Source organism: Lathyrus oleraceus, chromosome 6 (genome assembly GCF_024323335.1).
Source record: "Lathyrus oleraceus cultivar Zhongwan6 chromosome 6, CAAS_Psat_ZW6_1.0, whole genome shotgun sequence".
NCBI lineage: Eukaryota > Viridiplantae > Streptophyta > Magnoliopsida > Fabales > Fabaceae > Lathyrus > Lathyrus oleraceus.
The window spans coordinates 171,915,788-171,934,133 of record NC_066584.1 but is presented as its reverse complement, the minus strand read 5'-3'; the positions used below and the strand labels follow the sequence as shown (position 1 = coordinate 171,934,133).

The following is an 18,346-nucleotide window of genomic DNA, read 5'->3' as shown; positions in this document are numbered from 1 at the left end:
CGTTGGGATGTTGATTATTTCTCCTGAAAAAATTCCAACAAAATTCAAGTACAAAGTTGAAAGTCTGTGTTCAAACAATGAAGTAGAATACGAAGCTTTGATCGCCGGACTTGAAATCTTGTTGAAATTGGGGGCAACAAGAGTCGAAATAATGGGTGACTCCGAACTGGTAATAAAACAGTTGACGAAAGAGTATAAGTGCGTGAAAGAAAATTTGATCATGTACTTCGTAATAGCCAATAGACTCCTCAAGGCGTTCGACAATGTCGTCTTCAGACACATCCCCAGGTTGGAGAATCAAGAAGCGAATGATCTTGCTCAACTAGCGTCCGGATACAAGGTGTCGAAGGAAAAGTTAGAAGAAGCCATCGAAGTCAGAAGAAGAGTCGTATCCACCAGGTTATCCCCATCAGATCTAGAGTCAATAAGATTAGGATACGGTGACGAAGAAAACTTCGAGATATTCAACATAGATGATTCAGGAATAACAGACTGGAGAAAGCCTGTCAAAGATTATCTACAAGACCCAAATCAGAAAGCAGAAAGAAAGGTAAAATACAGAGCTTTGAGTTACGTACTTTTGGGAAATGAATTGTTCAAAAAGACTGCAGAAGGAGTTTTGTTGAAATGCCTGAGTGAGGATGAAGCCTACATAGCCTTGTCAAATGTACACGGTGGAGCGTGTGGCGCGCACCAAGCAGGTCACAAAATGAAGTGGCTTTTATTTCGACAAGGGATGTATTGGCCAACAATGCTGAAAGATTGTGTCGAATTCGCAAAAGGTTGTCAGGAATGTCAAGTACATGCAGGCATACCTCATGTCCCTGCAAGTGAGTTGCACTCAATTATAAATGGCCATTCAGAGGATGGGCGTTGGACTTGATCGGGGAGATTCGACCAGCTTCCTCAAAAGGGCAAAGGTACATTTTGGTTGGGATAGATTATTTCACAAAATGGACCGAAGCCATACCATTGGTGAATGTGGATCAAGAAGCAGTCATAGACTTTATCCAAAAATACATAATTTACAGATTTGGGATACCTGAGACAATAACAACAGATCAAGGATCTGTGTTCACTGGTAAAAACATGCAGAAGTTTGCACAAGAAACAGGTTTTAAGCTCCTTACTTCGACACCTTACTACGCTCAAGCAAATGGGCAGGTTGAAGCAGCCAACAAGGTAGTGATAAACTTGATTAAGAAGCATGTGGGGAAAAAGCCTAGAAATTGGCATAAAACTTTGGATCAAGCCTTGTGGGCTTGTCGAACGTCCCCCAAAGAGGCAACGAATTCGACCCCATTCAAGTTGACTTACGGACATGATGCAGTTTTGCCAGTCGAAATATATCTGCAGTCAGTTAGAGTGCAAAGGCATCATGAAATCCCATCAGATACATATTGGAGCATGATGATGGACGAACTAGTTGACTTAGACGAAGAAAGGTTGCGCGCGCTAGACCTAATAAGAAGACAAAAGAGGAGAGTCGAAAGATTTTACAACAAGAAAGTAAGATCCAAGACCTTCTTAATAGGTGATCTTGTGTGGAAAGTAATCCTTCCTATGGATCGAAAAGATAAATTAATGGGAAAGTGGTCTCCTAAATGGGAAGGACCTTTCCAGGTTTTGAGAACATTCTCAAACGGCGCATATGAAATAGAAGAAATAGAGAAGGATAAGAGAATCCTAAGAATAAATGGCAAGTATTTGAAAAAATATAAGCCTACATTGCAGGAAATAAAAATAGTAACAGAATAAGTGCAAAACATAATTGTGATAAGATGGGCCAAATAAAAATGGCATTCAAAAGTTATTACAAAGAAAGCCTCACAGGGCTGAGAGTTGCTAAAATAAATTCGACTAAAAATTTAAATTGGCAAAAGTATCCTTCAAAGTGGCAAACTTCTGCCTCTGGAGTTGGAGTCGATGATCACAAAGACTTTTGTGAGTAGAGAGAGTCTCAATCTCCTGACTAAGTTGATGGGCTTTCTCTGCATGTCGAATACCCACCCTCAATTCTTCGTCAATCTCGCTCTGTTCGGGTTGCTGAATGGATGCCTTACGTTTCTCCTCTTGAGAGATTTTTTCTTGAAGTGCTGCTATCTGTGTTTTCCATTTTTGAATATTGTCATTGCAAGCAGCAACTTCTTCGACGTACGTTTCAGAAAGCTTTTGCAATTTTGAAACTTTGTCAGTCGAAGTCGAAACGGCATCCCATTCAGCAGTTTGAGTTTCAGACTTGGAGGAGATTTGAGCGGTAAGATCCCTTTGACGATGGAGATCCGCAGTGGCCAAGTCAATGAGAGTCATCAACTCCATCACAAAACTTCCGATCTCAGCAGAAGTTTCCAAAACATTCACTTGCTTCAAGAGTTTCTTAAGACTAAGTTGAGCAAGGGAATTCTCTTCTAAGACTTTAAACAAATCGACATCAAGAATTTTCGTTTTGATCTTGGTCAGAAGGCTGCCAAGTGATGGTGCTTCAGAAGTCGCCCCAGAAGTGGTCGAACTACTCTGAGAAGAATCCTGGAAATTGAAACGGGTGCTAAGCATGGCTTTCAGATACTCCAAAGGTCTTTGCACTTTGAGATTTTCAAGCTCCTCGCGAGAGAAACTGGTCGAACCAGTTGATTTGCTACTCCCTTGGACCCGGTCAGGAGCAGGTGGAGTGCTTCGCGTCGAAGTATGCTCGACCTCTGTTCGTTTCGACTGATTGTCCCCATCTCTGGCAGCTTCATCTTCAGGAGTATCTTCGACCACAACCTCCATTTCAATATCATCACCCTGAGGTGCAGCATGTAATCCTGGATGAGGAGGAGACTCGTCTTCAGAGGCTTCACCCACAGTGGTGTCGAACTCTCCTACGGTTTGCATATCATGGTCACTTGCGGAGACATCTGCCTCTGGGGCTATTTCCTCCAGAATTTTCTCAGGCGTTTTTTCGACAACCACTTGTTCCTGAAAATAAATTCTAAGATTTAGAAGGAAAGGCGTAGGAAAGGTAAAACATATGCTGTCGAAATAAAAATTACCTCAGGAATTTCAGTATTAAAACTGGACTTCCCACTCCCCATATCTTTCGACTGAGGCTTGGCAGAGGAAGCACTGGCAGGATCCTTCCTGGTTGGGTTAGCAATGGACCTTTGGGAAGAGACCTTCATGAGTTTCTTTTTCTTCTGAGGGGGAGGGATTAACTCTGGAGATTCATCACCAGACTCTTCATTAGGGACTTTATCCTCTTCTTTCTCCTCTTCATTCTTTTTCTTTTGGATTGTTGGGGGTTTTCGACTTACCTAGTCATACAGGCCAAAGCCAGTTAGTTCCAAATAATGGAAGGAAAATAATAAGAAGAGAAAAAGTTTTGCACCTTTGTCGAAGGCTTTTTAGCAGTACTGGGCGACGCTTCGACAGCAGCTTTCTTAGCAGGGATCTTCACGGCTAAGGAAAGAAATAAAATTCAGAAACAAATATAAGAGATACATGATAAGACAGTTAGAATAACAGAAAGAAAAATCATATTTTTTCTGTGAACACCTTCAAGAATGGTATCTTCCACGCGAACGTGTTCTATTCCAATATGAAGGTGTCCTGGATATTCGCCCAGATGATACTTAGTCGGAACCACACGCTCAGCAGGTTTTTGATACTTTTGACGAAGAATTTTCATAAAATCCCCACAAAGGAACCAGTCTGGAAGTGGAAAACCAAACGCCACCCCAAAGTCAGCAGTTGGCAAGGGAGGAAACTTTGGTGGATGACAATTGAAAGCAAGGTCATAGCGCGCCTCTGGTGAAAGATTGGAAGGCAATGACAGTTTTTTAAACTTCTCTGTCAATTTGCGTTTTAATTCAGCCGCTGCTTCACATATGGTTCGACTAAGATCATCAGGTCTATACGCAGTTTCAAAATACTTTTGAAATTTCTGTATTTCCTTAATATGTCGTTGAATACCTTTTTTGGTCCGATCCTGCACAAAAGCGAAAGCATTTGTCAAATGCGTGGCAAAAGCAGCTACGTCGAAAAATTTGTTGGAATAATAATCCTTCCACCATTCATCAAACTCAGGAGTGCATAAGAATGATGGTCGAAAAATAACTGGTCGAATGTCGAGAGAAGCATCAGCTAGTTTCTTCGACAGTTCTTTGCCTTCGTCTTCAGTGTGAAGGGAGTTATAAAAAATGATGGACCCCTTTTTGGGGAATATAGGTTGAGGTTTGATTTGGATTAGACCAAACTGTCTAGAAACAAGGTTGGGTTGATAAACTATCAAAGCAACCTGATTTTTTGTGGTGTTACGATAAGAAAAAAGGAGCCTAGGGGTCAAGAATGATTCCCAAACATTCAGAAATGTATTTTCATCCTTTTGCATCTCCAGAGGCAGTTGTTGGGTAAACCACTTAGGTCCAATCTTTCTATCAGCAAAAGGTGCCATGGTCGAAGTAAATTGATACCTTTTAGCAAACATCATAACATAGCTTTTAAAAGCTTGTCGAAGGCTGATTCCTTCGTCAGTTGGCGTTAGTAGCACTAATCTTGGCCATTCGACAGTCCTATCGCTTACTTCTTCTTCATCTATTTCTGGTGCTACAGGCAGATTGGCTTCAAAGGTGGCATTGAGCCATAGTTGCAAGAGCCAAAAAGGTCCTGACAAGTTGATTTTCCCTTGGGTTTTGGTGTTCTTTAAGAAATGTACGCTCTCGCTCAAAGATTCATAGAGATTCGCCAGAATCATTTCGCTCAAACATAGTTTCGTGCCTGCATGAAGCTGATTGGCTATGGTGATAAATCTCTTGGCAACTTGAAGAGAGCGAGAACAGAACACATATTTGGACAGCCATAATGTCAAAAAGGCTATATGTTCGACATCTAAAACTTCAGTGGTACTCTTATCATGGTAATAGGACATGAATAAGGAGTAGGGTGCAAGGCTAGTCTCGAAGGCAATGGTATCTTCACTTAAGACAGTAGGGTCGAAATCTATACCATTGGGGTGAAGACCAACAATGGCTGCTGCGTCGAAAAGAGTAGGCGTAACCATCCCACAGGGAAGGTGGAAGGTGTTGTAAGTACTATCCCAAAAGTAGAGAGAAGCCAAAAGCATATTTGGACAGATATTGGGTCCTACTCTTGACAACTGGATAAGGTCGAAAATGCCTACTTCTTTCCAAAAAGACCCTTTAACTTTTTCGATTTTATCTAACCAAGATATGTAGTCACAAGGATCTTTCGACCATGGGCAGGTTCTAAATATCCTGGGAAAATTCAAATAGGCTAAGTCCAACTCTCCAACATCTGTCGAACTTGATGAATCTTTCTGTTCTACAACTTTCTCTTTAGGCTGAGGTTTTCTTCCAGCGCCTATGGGTTTTGTGTGAAAGTAAGATGGAAAAAACTCTCTTAAACGCTCTGGTTTAATCTCTGGGTTTGGAAGGGGACCTAACATAGCGTGATAATTTCCAGAAATAAGAACAGGGATTAGTACCTGAGATTTATAAATGCAGTCTTTTTCCTTTTCGTTTGGAGGTTCCGGAACATACTGTTGATTTCCAATGGTCATTGGCCCTTTTAAATCATGCGCAGGAGGAAAAGATGAGTCTTGTTTCTTCTTGGAGTGTTTACTGCTTGAGGGTTTTTGAGGCGCCATTGCTGAAACAACTGAAGAAGATTTCTCAGAAAATGTGAAAAGCTTGAGAAATGGGTATGAAATAAGGAAATCTGAAACGTGAAAGGGTTTAAAGAAAAGGTTTATGGGTATTTATAGGAAGAAGATGTTGAAAAGTTTTAGATGGTAATGGTGTTAGTGGGACACGTGGCCATTTCTGATGGGAATAATGAAGAGTTGGAAGTTGAAAAGAAACCATGACGTGAGGAAATGATGGAAGTGAACTCTGAACGTGGGCTAGACGTGACATTTTGGAGAAAGTGTAATGATGAATCTGCATTGGAAATTGAGATTATCAGAATTACATTTAATGAGGTTTAAGTGACATGGCATCAAAACACTGATTGACAACAAATGACTGTTTCTCCCAGAACGAACAGTCGAAACGTCTTTGCTGGGGGGCAATTTGTATACGTGCGTTTTCGACGCCATGAGATTTGGTGTAAGAAATGATGTTTTCGACAAATGATGACATGGGTTGAAACGATTTGATTAGTATGGTTCGACACTTCGACCAGAAGGAGGTTTCGTCATTTCGACAAAGATGTTTGCACCTAGGAAAAGCACTTTCGACAAGACACGGAAGACGTTGCAGTATGTTGATAATTCGACAAAAGCCTAAAGGAAGACGTCACTTCGACTTAAAAGTAAATTTGAATTTAAAAGGTTGTGACGTTTGGCAGAAGACGCGTGGAAGCATCTGGCGAAAGGAGGAGAGCCATGTGTCATAGTTTTAGGATTTAGTCGTTAATGACAGTTATGTTATTTGTGTATATATAGGGTAGTTATTATCTAAAAAAGGGTGTGAAGAATTACTATATACAAAATTCCTGAAAACACTCAAAGTACCCGTGTGAGAGAAAAGAGTCATATTTGGAAAATGTATGTGTAAACAAACACCAATTCCTTCAAAGTTTATTTTATAAAGTTTAAGTCTTTACAAATCTCTTTTATGCTTTCCAGTCATTTATCTTTCTGCACTTTATACTTTTCGACACTTTACATTTCATCAGTTAATTTCTGCCATTTACGTTATCTTGTTAAATTTACCTCTACTTAACATTTTAATCAACATATTTCGACGTAAAACACTTAGAGAACAGAAATGAAAGATATGAAAGTGATTTTAGACATCTTCGAGACCATCTAGATTTGCACATGTCCTAGGATTTGTGTGGTTGATCCTGCAAGTGACCCAATTCTACACGTTTTGGTAAACCAGAGGTTGTTCGCCAAATTTCACAGCGAACACGGACAAATAAAATTTTGATCTATGGTTAAGGTTTAGGTCAGACAAACCACCTTATCGCTTGTTGTATAATAATACTTCGGTATAATCGCTTAGGAATAAGGATCAGACCGTACTAGCCGTTAATTCTTGTTCAATTGCGTATTTCTTAACGTCATTTTGAATAGCTAAGGAATTAGGATTGAAATTGACTGTTAATGGTTTTCGGCTAAGGAATTAGAGAAAACAAATCTTGAGAATCGGCTTTGAATAATTACAACGTAGATATCGTGTAATGTGGAAGTAGTGTAGTACAAAGCAATTCATACATCTTGCCCTAACATGCTTTCTTATATCGATTAACATATTTTTATACGCTTTGTGTAATTTATTCTCGTTCTTATCATTTCGAAAACAATCAACAAACCCCCTTTGATATTTTGTTCAATGGAATTATTGTAAAGATATGTACTTAATACGCAGTCCTCGAGATCGATACTCGGGATAACTCCCATTTTATTACTACATTGGTGCAAATAGTACACTTGCTATTTTACCGATCAAGTTTTTGGCGCCGTTTCCAGGGAACGAACCTGGGTCACCCGCGTGACAGGCGGGAATACTTACTACTATACTACAACGACCATACCAGTAGCAGTTTCACCAACCCCAACAACAATTTCAACAACAGGTACCAAGAAAAGAAGATTGGGAAATTGCCATTAAAAAATGGCGGCTTAAAGTTCCCAATTTCAAGAGGAGACTAAAAGTAATCTAAGAAACACTGGTCCCGGCAACGGAACCGGTTTTTATTGTTTTATATTTTGTTTAAGTTGTGTTTGTTTGCTTTGTTACTTTGTTTTGTCTTTGTGTGTCTGTTTTATTTCCATGAGTTACAAATAAAAGTGGATTCTACTGGATAAATGATGGACTAGTGACCACTGAGGGAAAGATGAAACCCCTGATTTTCTCCCGAGGCAACCTGGAAGTTGATACAGCTGAGAAAGAAAATGTTGGACGCAACTTGGCGACTCTAGACCAAAATAGGGGATGGTAGACCCAAGCTGAAAAAGAAGTTGTTTGTCATGAAGAGTGGTTTGGAGCCTGCAAGCTTATCCAACATGGTGAGATTTCAACAAAACCAAACACAAAAGAGTGCATTCAGGTATGACTTTATCTCTCTGATTTTGCGTAAGTTCTACTGATACAGCACAATACAAAGACGCACACTGAGGCACGTTGTTTGTTTTCACCCCTTAGCCTTTCTATCCATCCGTAATGTTGCACTTGCCCTTTTTCAATTTCTAAGGATCACCACCCCAAACTTATCTTTTTGCACGAATTTGGAACTACAACAGTCATGCCGATCGAAGGTAGGAAGTGTTTGGCTTATGGTTAACATAATGGTTTTCACAAACAAGGGGGCACATGCTCAACGGGGTTAACAAAGGATAAATGCAACATTACAGATGACTAGAAAGGCTAAGGGGTGAAAACAAACAACACGCCTCAGTGTGCGTCTTTGTATTGTGCTGTATCAATAGAACTTACGCAAAATCAGAGAGATAAAGTCATACCTGAATGCACTCTTTTGTGTTTGGTTTTGTTGAAATCTCACCATGTTGGATAAGCTTGCAGGCTCCAAACCACTCTTCATGACAAACAACTTCTTTTTGAGCTCGGGTCTACCATCCCCTATTTCGGTCTAGAGTCGCCAAGTTGTGTCCAACATTTTCTTTCTCAGCTGTATCAACTTCCAGGTTGCCTCGGGAGCAAATCCGGGGTTGCATCTTTCCCTCACTGGTCACTAGTCCATCATTTATTTAGTAGAATCCACTTTTATCTGTAACTCATGGAAATAAAATAGACACACAAAGACAAAACAAAGTAACAAAGCAAACAAACACAACTTAAACAAAATACAAAACAATAACCCCCCCCCCCCCCACACAAACACACACTTGAACCAAACATTGTCCACAATGTTCATTGCCAAGATAAGAGGGGTACTCACAGTGTCTACTGAGGAGGTGAAGGAGGATATGGATAATGCAACATCATGCATTGCATCATCACATTCATTTCATCCAAAACCGTCCCTTGGCGGCGTTGTTCGACTCCGAACCTGGTGAGCTCCTCACCTTGCTTAGATTGCTTTGTGCGAAGGTGACCAATCTCATTTTGAATCCAACCCCATTGATCTTGTGGCATGGAGTAGGACTCTGAAGCTTGGGTTGTTTCTCGTGGTTGTTGGTAAAACTGCTCCTCGGTGCTAGGTGCACCCTCCATATGCTCATATGCAGGAAAGGAATCAAGAAAATCTTCGTCCCCCTCATCCAGGTCGGGACACTCATAAAGCCAGTTGGCTTTGTTAGTAATACTAATGAAATCATAAGCGGGTAAAGCAAGAATATGAACTTTTTGGCAGACAAGAGAGTAGTAATCTTGTTTTACCTCAATCATGCCTTGTTTAATCAACGCGACCATGTCCAGTTTATTCTTACCTGGCACCTGTGGGGCTTCAGCAAGCACAACACCAAACTCAAAATGGTCGGTAATCTGGGTGATCATTTCGCCAACCGAAATGTCGCCTGAAGTAGCGCGACCAACTCTGCCTAGGTAGTCAGCTGTAAATGCTGCTACATTGATAGGTGTTTGTGTTGCCATACTGTTAAAAAAGAAAATCTCCTTTTGGGTGGAGACACCGGTGCTATCACCGCGACCGAACATGGTGTACGCCAAAGCCTTCAGAGCGTACCTGAAACAAGGGTTATGGATACCCGATGCTTTTGCCCCCTTGGATATATATTTAGCATTACATGTTATAGCGGTCCAGAATTCAGCCGGAACAAAAGTATCGGGCACCATTCCAGGGCCTACTATTGGGAGTTTTATGATACTCCCCAATTCATCCACAAACAATTCCAGATTAGTATTAAACAAACGAAAACGCAAAGTACAACAATACTCTTTCTCAGTTCCATTCCACCGATTTTTCAACTTAAATTCAATGGTACTTAAAACTTCAAGAGTAATACGCGCAAAAGTTAGCGCTTCTAACTGTATGAATTCCAACATACCTAAGTGTCGCATTACGCGAAAAACCGGCGGGAAAACGAAACAACAGAGCTGCCACCGTGCGTTATTTATCCCAAAAGAGGGAAAGGAAACGCTCGAAGTAAACCTGGAAAAGACATGGTCTCGCGACCAGAGGGGGATGGGATCGGGAGTCGGTTATGCGAAGGGAAGGTATTAGCACCCCTACGCATCCGTCGTACTCGACGGGATCCACGCACAAAAGAAATGATAAGGTTGCTAAAAACTGATCACAAACTGCACACAAGGCTAGAAGGAAACACAGAGAGACAAAAGAAACGGGACTCGGCAGGATATCGCATCCTGGGCCTACGTAGTCTGTCAGGCACAGACATCAGAGTTGACGTAGTTCGGGACAGGGGGAAACGTGCTCGCTAGGATGTCGTATCCTATGCATACGTATCTTCTCTAACCAGAGAAAGAATCAGAGCACTCGTAGCTCGGCTAACGCACGCCAAACAAAACCACACAGGAAACCGACTGCCAATCGCTGGACTTACGTCAGACTCCACACAAACAGGAAAACATGGAAACCGAATGCCAATCGCTGGACTTACATCAGACTCCGAACCAACAAACACACACAGGAAACCAACTGCCAATCGCTGGACTTACGTCAGACTCCAAACACACAAAGGGTTGCAAAAGAAAAAGGGCGCCCGGAGAGATCAGCTCATCTCCTGCCTACGTACCTCATCTGGTATGAGGATCAGGGCGACGTAGTTCCCCTTAACAGGGAAAAAGGACTAGCCTAACCAGATACAAAGGGAGACACAAACTATTAGGGAGACTACGACTCGAGCCTAGAAGTTATCATGCATACCATCCCTATGTTAAGGTTTCTATCTAACTTGCACAGGGAGCAAGCTATCCTAAACAGCACAGACAAATACATACAAGCACACAAAGCAAGCACGCACACTATATGCACACAATTGGGCTCATACAAGGTTAGGCTGTGAAACACAAGCCAACTGGAATCGGGTGTGGTTAGCTCTTAACCCTAACATTGAGAGTTAGGGTGAAACAGATGAAGTGGGAGATGAGGGTAAGACCTCATAGCTCTTATCCCTGGCCTGGGAGAGCTTGACTCAAATAAAAGGTGTGGGAGTTCAGAATGTAGGAACTCTTCTCCACATGACTGACACAACTGGATCTTGGGTTTTGATTCAAAGTGCATCAACACATGGTGTGTGAGCAAAGTGAATGACACAACTGAATAGCAGGGGATGGATTGCACATCCCTTTTATCTGCCAATTGCCTCTAAAGAGGTCTTTACCTGCTTGGCACAAAAGTAAACATTCACAAGCATTGCCTCTTAAGGAGGACTTCAGACAGGTGTCTGCCCACATAACAGGACAGGTCTTCCAGACTACATGAAGTCAGGGAAATTATACCTCAGTGGTTAAGCAACCAAGCAAAGCAAAAGCAAGTTCAAAAGAACTCAAAGCAACTTAGGTACCTGTTGAAAAATCTAAACCAATCAGTTCACAGTTCAGACAATCAAACAGACAACAGTCATCAGGCAATAGTACATAGACAGACAAAGCATTAGGCCACAATGAGCAAAGCACAAGCCATTAGGCAACTTGTTCTCAAAGCCTACAAAACAACTCAATATTAGCCAACATCAATCAAATAATAAACTCAAATGAATGAGCCACTCCAATCATGGCAATGTGCCTTTGAACCTGAAATCCACAACTCAAATGTAAGCAACAAACCACTAGGTCAAAGCCTAGGGTCAAAAGTGAGAAAAAAAAATCAAAATAGAAGCTAATACTCCACATGAAGCTCATTTGATCAAGTAATAACATGTCCTAAAATTAAGGGGGCATGCAAGATTGAAATATTTCTAAGCCTAGGGGTAGAATCGTCATTTCACAGTTATGGTTAATAGTAAATTTCTATTATGAAATCCTAATTAAAGTCGTTTCTAAAATCTAAGTGATTCTAATTATTCTAAATCCTAGATTAATCTAAATTTAATACTCCTAATTAAACTCTAGAATTCTAACATTATCTTTTTTTTAATCCTAATTCTAAATTAAAAAATTCTAATAATATTGCTAATATATTCTAATCCTAAAATTATGTACTTCTAATATTTCTAAAGATATTTTTAATCACCTAATTAATTTCTCATAATATTCTAACATCTAATCTTGATTAAGACCTAATTAACATAATGTTCTAATTCAATTCTACCATTCTAAAATTACTATCTAAAAGCAATTAACTAGAATCAATCTCCAATCAACCTAATGATATTCTAAAATTAATACTATTCTCTAAAATTAAATTGAAATCTAATTATACCTAAAAGATCCAATTAAATCTAAATTCTAAAATTCATCCGATTAATATTCCTAAGAATTCTATGTAATAGTAATTCCTAAACTAATATTTCTAACTAAACTAAGAATCCTAATTATCTAGAATTTCAAAATTAAGCTAATATCAATTAATTCTAATATTTCTAAAAGTCTATTTCACTATTTGACGTATCATTTAATCCAAATTTTAATCAAAGTTAATATTTCAAAAAAAACCTATCTAAATCTAATTAACCTACTATTTCTAATAAACCTAATTTCCTAAACTAATCGATTTCCAAAATTCCTAGAATTCCTAATTAACATACTAATCATCCTAAAATTTCTAATTACCTAAACTAATCCTAATATCAAATTAAACTAATCATCCTAATTACTGCTAAAAGTTTTTTTTCTAAAATCTTAATCTAACTTAAAAAGATCATAATGCTTCTAATTAAAACTACCTAATTCTATGAAATTGGACATTATTCCTAAAAACTAGTTAACATGTAATTAACACACCATTAACAAGAAATGGGCCTTGTACTGACCCGGGGGTGCAGGCCTGATAGGAGGTGCAATCCGGGAAAGATCCGCTTCTTCTTTGGTCCAAACCGGATGCAAGCGTTGAAATTCAACCTTACGCACACGAAGGTGACAGGCAAACGCGACTTCGACTCAGAGCTTGGCGGTGTGTTGCGATCCGTCCTTCATCTCACGAGTTCATCTTCTTCAACGACGGATCAAAACAAAACTCAGATAATCAGCGTCGCGAAATCAATCTCGACCGTTCGATTTGATTAGCCTGCAAACGCACGAAAATGAATGCGAAATCGAAAGAGAGGATCGCTGGATTGAAGCTCGATTGAGGACAGGTGTCTGGATTCTAACAAGTATATCTTCTTCTTCTAACACTCGTGGCAACGAATCGGACTTTCGTCACGAACAGGTACCGATTTCCTCAATTCGATTTCTTCTTTTCCTCGAACTTTTCCTTTGTTCTGCGCGTTGTTGCTTGCTCTTGCTTCTTCTCTTTTTTGAATTATACCGTTGTGATGTGAAGGCAGAGTTTGTTGTGAATTGGAAATGGAGGTTTGATGAAGGTGACTGTGAATTTGTGGTTGAAGGTTTTGGTTGAAGAATTGGAAGAGAGTTTTTGATGAAGGTGATTGTGAATTGAAAAACGGTTACGGTTACTGTGGTTGAAGGTTTTGGTTGTAGAAGATTAGGTGATGGAGGAGGGAGTTTTGTGAAGGTGGTTGATGAATGGAGGTTGAAGAAGGAGAAGCTGGAAGCGGTTGAAGATTGATTTATATAGGGATGAGAGTGAGGTTCGAAGTTTGTTATGAAGAAAATTTTGTTATTGGATTGGTCATTTTTTCTGTGAAATTATGCAGGTTTTTGTATTGGCTTGTGTATTAGCTGCGTTTTGCTTGCGGTTTACCGGCTTGGCTCGCTTGTGGCTTGAGTTCTTGGAATTGCAGCACCGCTTGTTTTGCTGAGCTGCATTTTACTTCTTGGCTCAGGCTGTATCGTAGCCTTCGTTCACTATTCATGCCGTTTTGATTTTCTCTTCTATGTTGCAGCCCCGTTTTACTACTTGGTTGCCTTTTTTGCATTTGGAATTTGGTACTGATGCCAATCTACTTTGGTATGCTGGTGTTTTGTCTGTCATGTAGCAGTACTTCCCATGGCCTTCTCATTTTCATACATGGCATTGGTCTCGGAGATTATAAATTGGATATGCAACATTGATTATTATTTGAATATGAAATGGATTAGAAAAGTGGGTAACGTGATTTGGATATTAACATAGATAATGGGATATTGATAATTGGTTTTCAAAAACTGGATAAACTAAATTGGATAAAAAAAAAGGTTAAGTGGTTTTTTAAATGGATATTAAAATGGATCATGGTTAAATTGGAATGTGTTAAAATCAAACTAAATGGATTATGGATTATGATTTGGATAATGAAATGGAATTATTTGGAAAATGGTTAATGGGCTTTTGAAAATGGTCTATCAAGATGAAATATGGACAAATGTGGATATTGAATGAATGTTTAGAAAATGGATCAATTTGGAAAATGGTTAATGGGCTAAAATTATGGGCTTAACAAAAAGAAATGAATGGGCTCAATGCAACCACGATTAAATTTCCACAACCAAATCAACTTTTCAGTAATCAACTAGGATCATCCAACTCAACTTGAATTTCCAAGATTAATTCGAGAAAAGAACGAAATGATTTCTAACCTCAAATTCTTCAAGATAAGTATTTGTAATGACAAATGACCTTCTTTGGGACATGAAGGAAGCGTCTCAAACCATCTCTCCACCTCCTAGCCCTCAGTTGACTTACATTTGACTTTTATGGACCTCAGATGACTTGGTCATGCACTGTGGACTTTGAGCCTTCAACACTTGGCCAAATTGCATCAAAATGAACCTTGGATCATGTAAGCTCTCTAGGACACCCCCAGAGCTTTTCTCTCATGGAAAAACCCTTGCTCTCTTGCACAGATGGATTCTCCTGATCAGTTTTGACTGATGAAATACAATGCACTATGCAATGTGAATGCAATGTGAATGCAATGTTTATGCAATGTTAATGTGATGTTAGTGACCTAAAACATGAAATGAATGTACAAATGAGAGGTGCAAATTTGTGGTGCTACAGCTGCCCCTATTCAATCAACTGGGAACCTGAACGGATGAGAGCAACGGCTGTCAGGCCTTCAAGATACACAGGGATTGAATACCAAAGAACCGTAGAAATTTGCACTCTGCGAGGATCAAGAACAGACTGTTCACCAATGGCAACTTCAACTGGGATCTGATATTTATCATTGGACCAGACATGACGTCTACCAACGACTCTACTGGGGATTTTGATTTTTATCAATGAAAAGATATAGCCAAACGTCAACGGACGAATGGGAAAAACTCAACGTTTATCGAAACCAACGGAGAGGTGACCAGACATCAACGGATGAATGGGAGAAGCTCGACGTTTACCGACACCAACGGAGAGGTGACCAGACATCAACGGATGACCTGGGGAAAAAGATATACAACCAGACGTCAACGGACGAATGGGAAAAACTCAACGTTTATCGATACCAACGGAGAGGTGACCAGACATCAACAGATGAACTGGGAAGACTCGACCAGACGTCAACGGACGAACGAGTGAAGCTTGACGTTTATCGACACCAACGGAGAGGTGACCAGACATCAAAGGATGAACTGGGAAGACTCGACCAGACGTCAACGGACGAACGGGAGAAGCTCGACGTTTATCGACACCAACAGAGAGGTAACCAGACATCAACGGATGAACTGGGAGATAGAGATACAACCAAACGTCAACGGACGAATGGGAAAAACTCAACGTTTATCGACACCAACGGAGAGGTGACCAGACATCAACGGATGACCTGGGAAGACTCGATCAAACATCAACGGACGAACGGGAGAAGCTCGACGTTTATCGACACCAACGGAGAGGTGACCAGACATCAACGAATGAACTGGGAGAAAGAGATACAACCAAACGTCAACGGACGAATGGGAAAAACTCAACGTTTATCGACACCAACGGAGAGGTGACCAGACATCAACAAATGAATGGGAAGACTCGACCAGACGTCAACGGACGAACGGGAGAAGCTCGACGTTTATCGACACCAACGGAGAGGTGACCAGACATCAACGGATGAATGGGAAAGACTCAATGTACCAACATCGAAAGATGATGCGTACAGAAGTGAAGCAAGACCAGACATTTACCGATGACTGGGAGTAAGACTCGATGTTTACCGACACCGAAACAATGGTGCGTACCGACACCCAAGAAAGAACACACCCGGGTGCTGACATGACACTTACCGGTATCACAGGGATGAAATCTACATATGTCGAGGCAAGGCTAAACACTTGCTGGGGATCTCACTGGGGAGAATCAACCTAGAATGCTATCTGTCAAGAGCAACTGTAGCAAATGTGTCGTACAGATGTTGAACAATGGTCCGCCTCTACTGGGGATGTGGTCCAATCAGGTTTAACACATGAATGCATATGTTTGAATTTTTCTATGGCGTAATGCTCCATGTTGAATGGAAATGCTACGTTATCTGAGGATGCAATGATTACTACATGCAAGAATGCAAAATGATGAAAACTCCTGCTGGGGAACAAGCGGATTGCTCTGCTGAGCACACAATCTGAATAGATTCTCAAGGGGAAATGCACTGTTAGGGGTGCTTTGCCGGTCTGATACTTTGGGGACGGCAGAGAAAACCAAGTCAACTCTGGGGAGACTCTGTCTGAGGAACACACCAACTTCTCACTCATGCTGGGGAATAGCACTACTGCTGGAGAAAGAAAAGATCCCACCGGGGACAACCTTCACCAAGTCCAATCCACTCGGGGACTCCGCTAGGGAAACAAACAATGCTCGCCTCTGCTGAGGATAACTGCCAGTCCACAGGTAAGATAAACTCTACTGGGGATAATTTCCACCGAACCTGATCTACTTGGGGACTTGTTGGAGAAAACCATCAACACAACCCTCTGCTAAGGAAATCTGCTAGGGGAACACCTTCACGACCCTGCTGGGGAGAGGCATTCACAACCATGCTGGGATTACAGTACTTCAAACTCGACTGCTGGGGAAGAAACTACTCCACTGATACCTCCGCTGGGGATACGACAAACTTCAGATTCAGTGGGGACTAACAGTCTTTAGACAAGCTGGGGACAAACCCACTTCCAGGCCTGCTGGGGAGTTAAAATCCTTAGACCTGCTTCAACTGCTGGGGAAAGTAGTTCTGATAGCTTTCAGACTTGCTTGGGAAACGACCACTCTCAAGCCTGCTGGGGAAACACTCTCAACCCTGCTAAGGAATAAACTGATCTTGACTATGCTGGGGGGACAAGTCCTACAGACACCTCCGCTGGGGATATGGCAACCTTCAAGCTCGTTGGGGAGATACGACCTATTTGGCACGGAACACCCGTCGATTCGTCGAACACCGACATTTATCATCCAAACACAGTGTCAACTTTCCACTTTTGAGAACTCCCAGACTTGTCTGGACTTTTCTGATTCATCACCTTGTATTCCCGACTCCTTCGTACTCCACAGAGATCGAACTCCTGGGATTCATACAAACTTTCCAGTCCTTAGATTTTGAAGAGTCTTCTTGATTACCCTCTAAGATCGTCGTCCTTCTTTCGCCGTCTTTTCACCGTTCTTCTATCCCTTGCCCCTGATTGGACTCTGCAGGGATCTTCTGTTAAAATGTTACCCATCACCAACTGCAAGTAAATGAAGATATCTAACAACACCTGCACAAGAGATCGTTAGATAAAAGCGTGCCCTAGGTGTGCCAACATTTCAACACCTAGGTCACTCAAACTTCCGAATAAGATTTCCAGATTTCAATCTTATAAGCATGCATCGGAAAGAACCTCCATGTTTCAAAATGAAAATATTCTTTATCAAACTAAACGGATGTTTTTGCAATCAAAGCGGTCATGAAAACAAAAACAAAATTATTTGACTGAACACGCATTTATTGACTGAAAAAAAAGGTGGCTCAAAACCGAGCAACACACAGGAAGCAATCCCTGAAAAGAGGTGATTGCGCACAAAAGGAAAAATCTATCCTAATGGCAATGTGAAACTGTGATCTCATCGGGTTTCAACTCGGTTACACCCCATATGTCCTCAAGACTTTCCGCACTTTCTGTCTTCTGAATAAGACGCTTCGGGTCGATCTCTGTCGGAGATTATCCATGATGTGTTAACCAAAATATCAACGATTATGTTGGACGCAGGTGTTCGTTTCAATCCCTCTTTTGCCTGGACCGCCCTTTCGGATTTTCAGTCCACCGGGATACCCTTTTTTGCCCAAGTCGCCCTTGTGGGGTTTTCGACTTGCCGGGTGTACAAATTTTTTTCATTCTTTATCCCTAACTTTTGCCCGAACCTTTTCTCTTTTTTTTTTGGTTCGCCGGGATGCCCTTTTTTG

The 18,346-nt window shown here is 40.9% G+C and overlaps 1 protein-coding gene and 1 long non-coding RNA gene across 4 annotated transcripts; one reads left to right on the top strand and one right to left on the bottom strand.

Annotated features, from left to right (window-relative positions):
* Window positions 1-851: 851 nt before the first annotated feature.
* On the bottom strand, window positions 852-12,190 carry LOC127097490 (uncharacterized). 3 transcript variants are annotated; one of them, XM_051035985.1, is made up of 4 exons: window positions 11,450-12,190; window positions 3,368-3,438; window positions 3,033-3,293; window positions 852-2,958 (listed from the first exon to the last, which is right to left on the bottom strand). In XM_051035985.1, exons 3-4 carry the CDS (start codon window positions 3,159-3,161, stop codon window positions 1,861-1,863), a joined length of 1,227 nt encoding a protein of 408 aa, XP_050891942.1. In that variant the 5' UTR covers window positions 3,162-3,293; window positions 3,368-3,438; window positions 11,450-12,190; the 3' UTR covers window positions 852-1,860. The 3 variants fall into 3 exon arrangements, with proteins under 3 accessions (XP_050891942.1, XP_050891943.1, XP_050891944.1); XM_051035986.1 differs by lacking the exon at window positions 11,450-12,190 and having other exon boundaries at window positions 3,368-3,936; XM_051035987.1 differs by lacking the exon at window positions 11,450-12,190 and having other exon boundaries at window positions 3,033-3,936.
* Window positions 12,191-12,346: 156 nt separating this feature from the next.
* Window positions 12,347-14,099, top strand: LOC127091877 (uncharacterized). The gene is made up of 2 exons (XR_007792024.1): window positions 12,347-13,254; window positions 13,369-14,099. It is a non-coding gene; the product is annotated as an uncharacterized LOC127091877 (long non-coding RNA).
* Window positions 14,100-18,346: the final 4,247 nt, after the last annotated feature.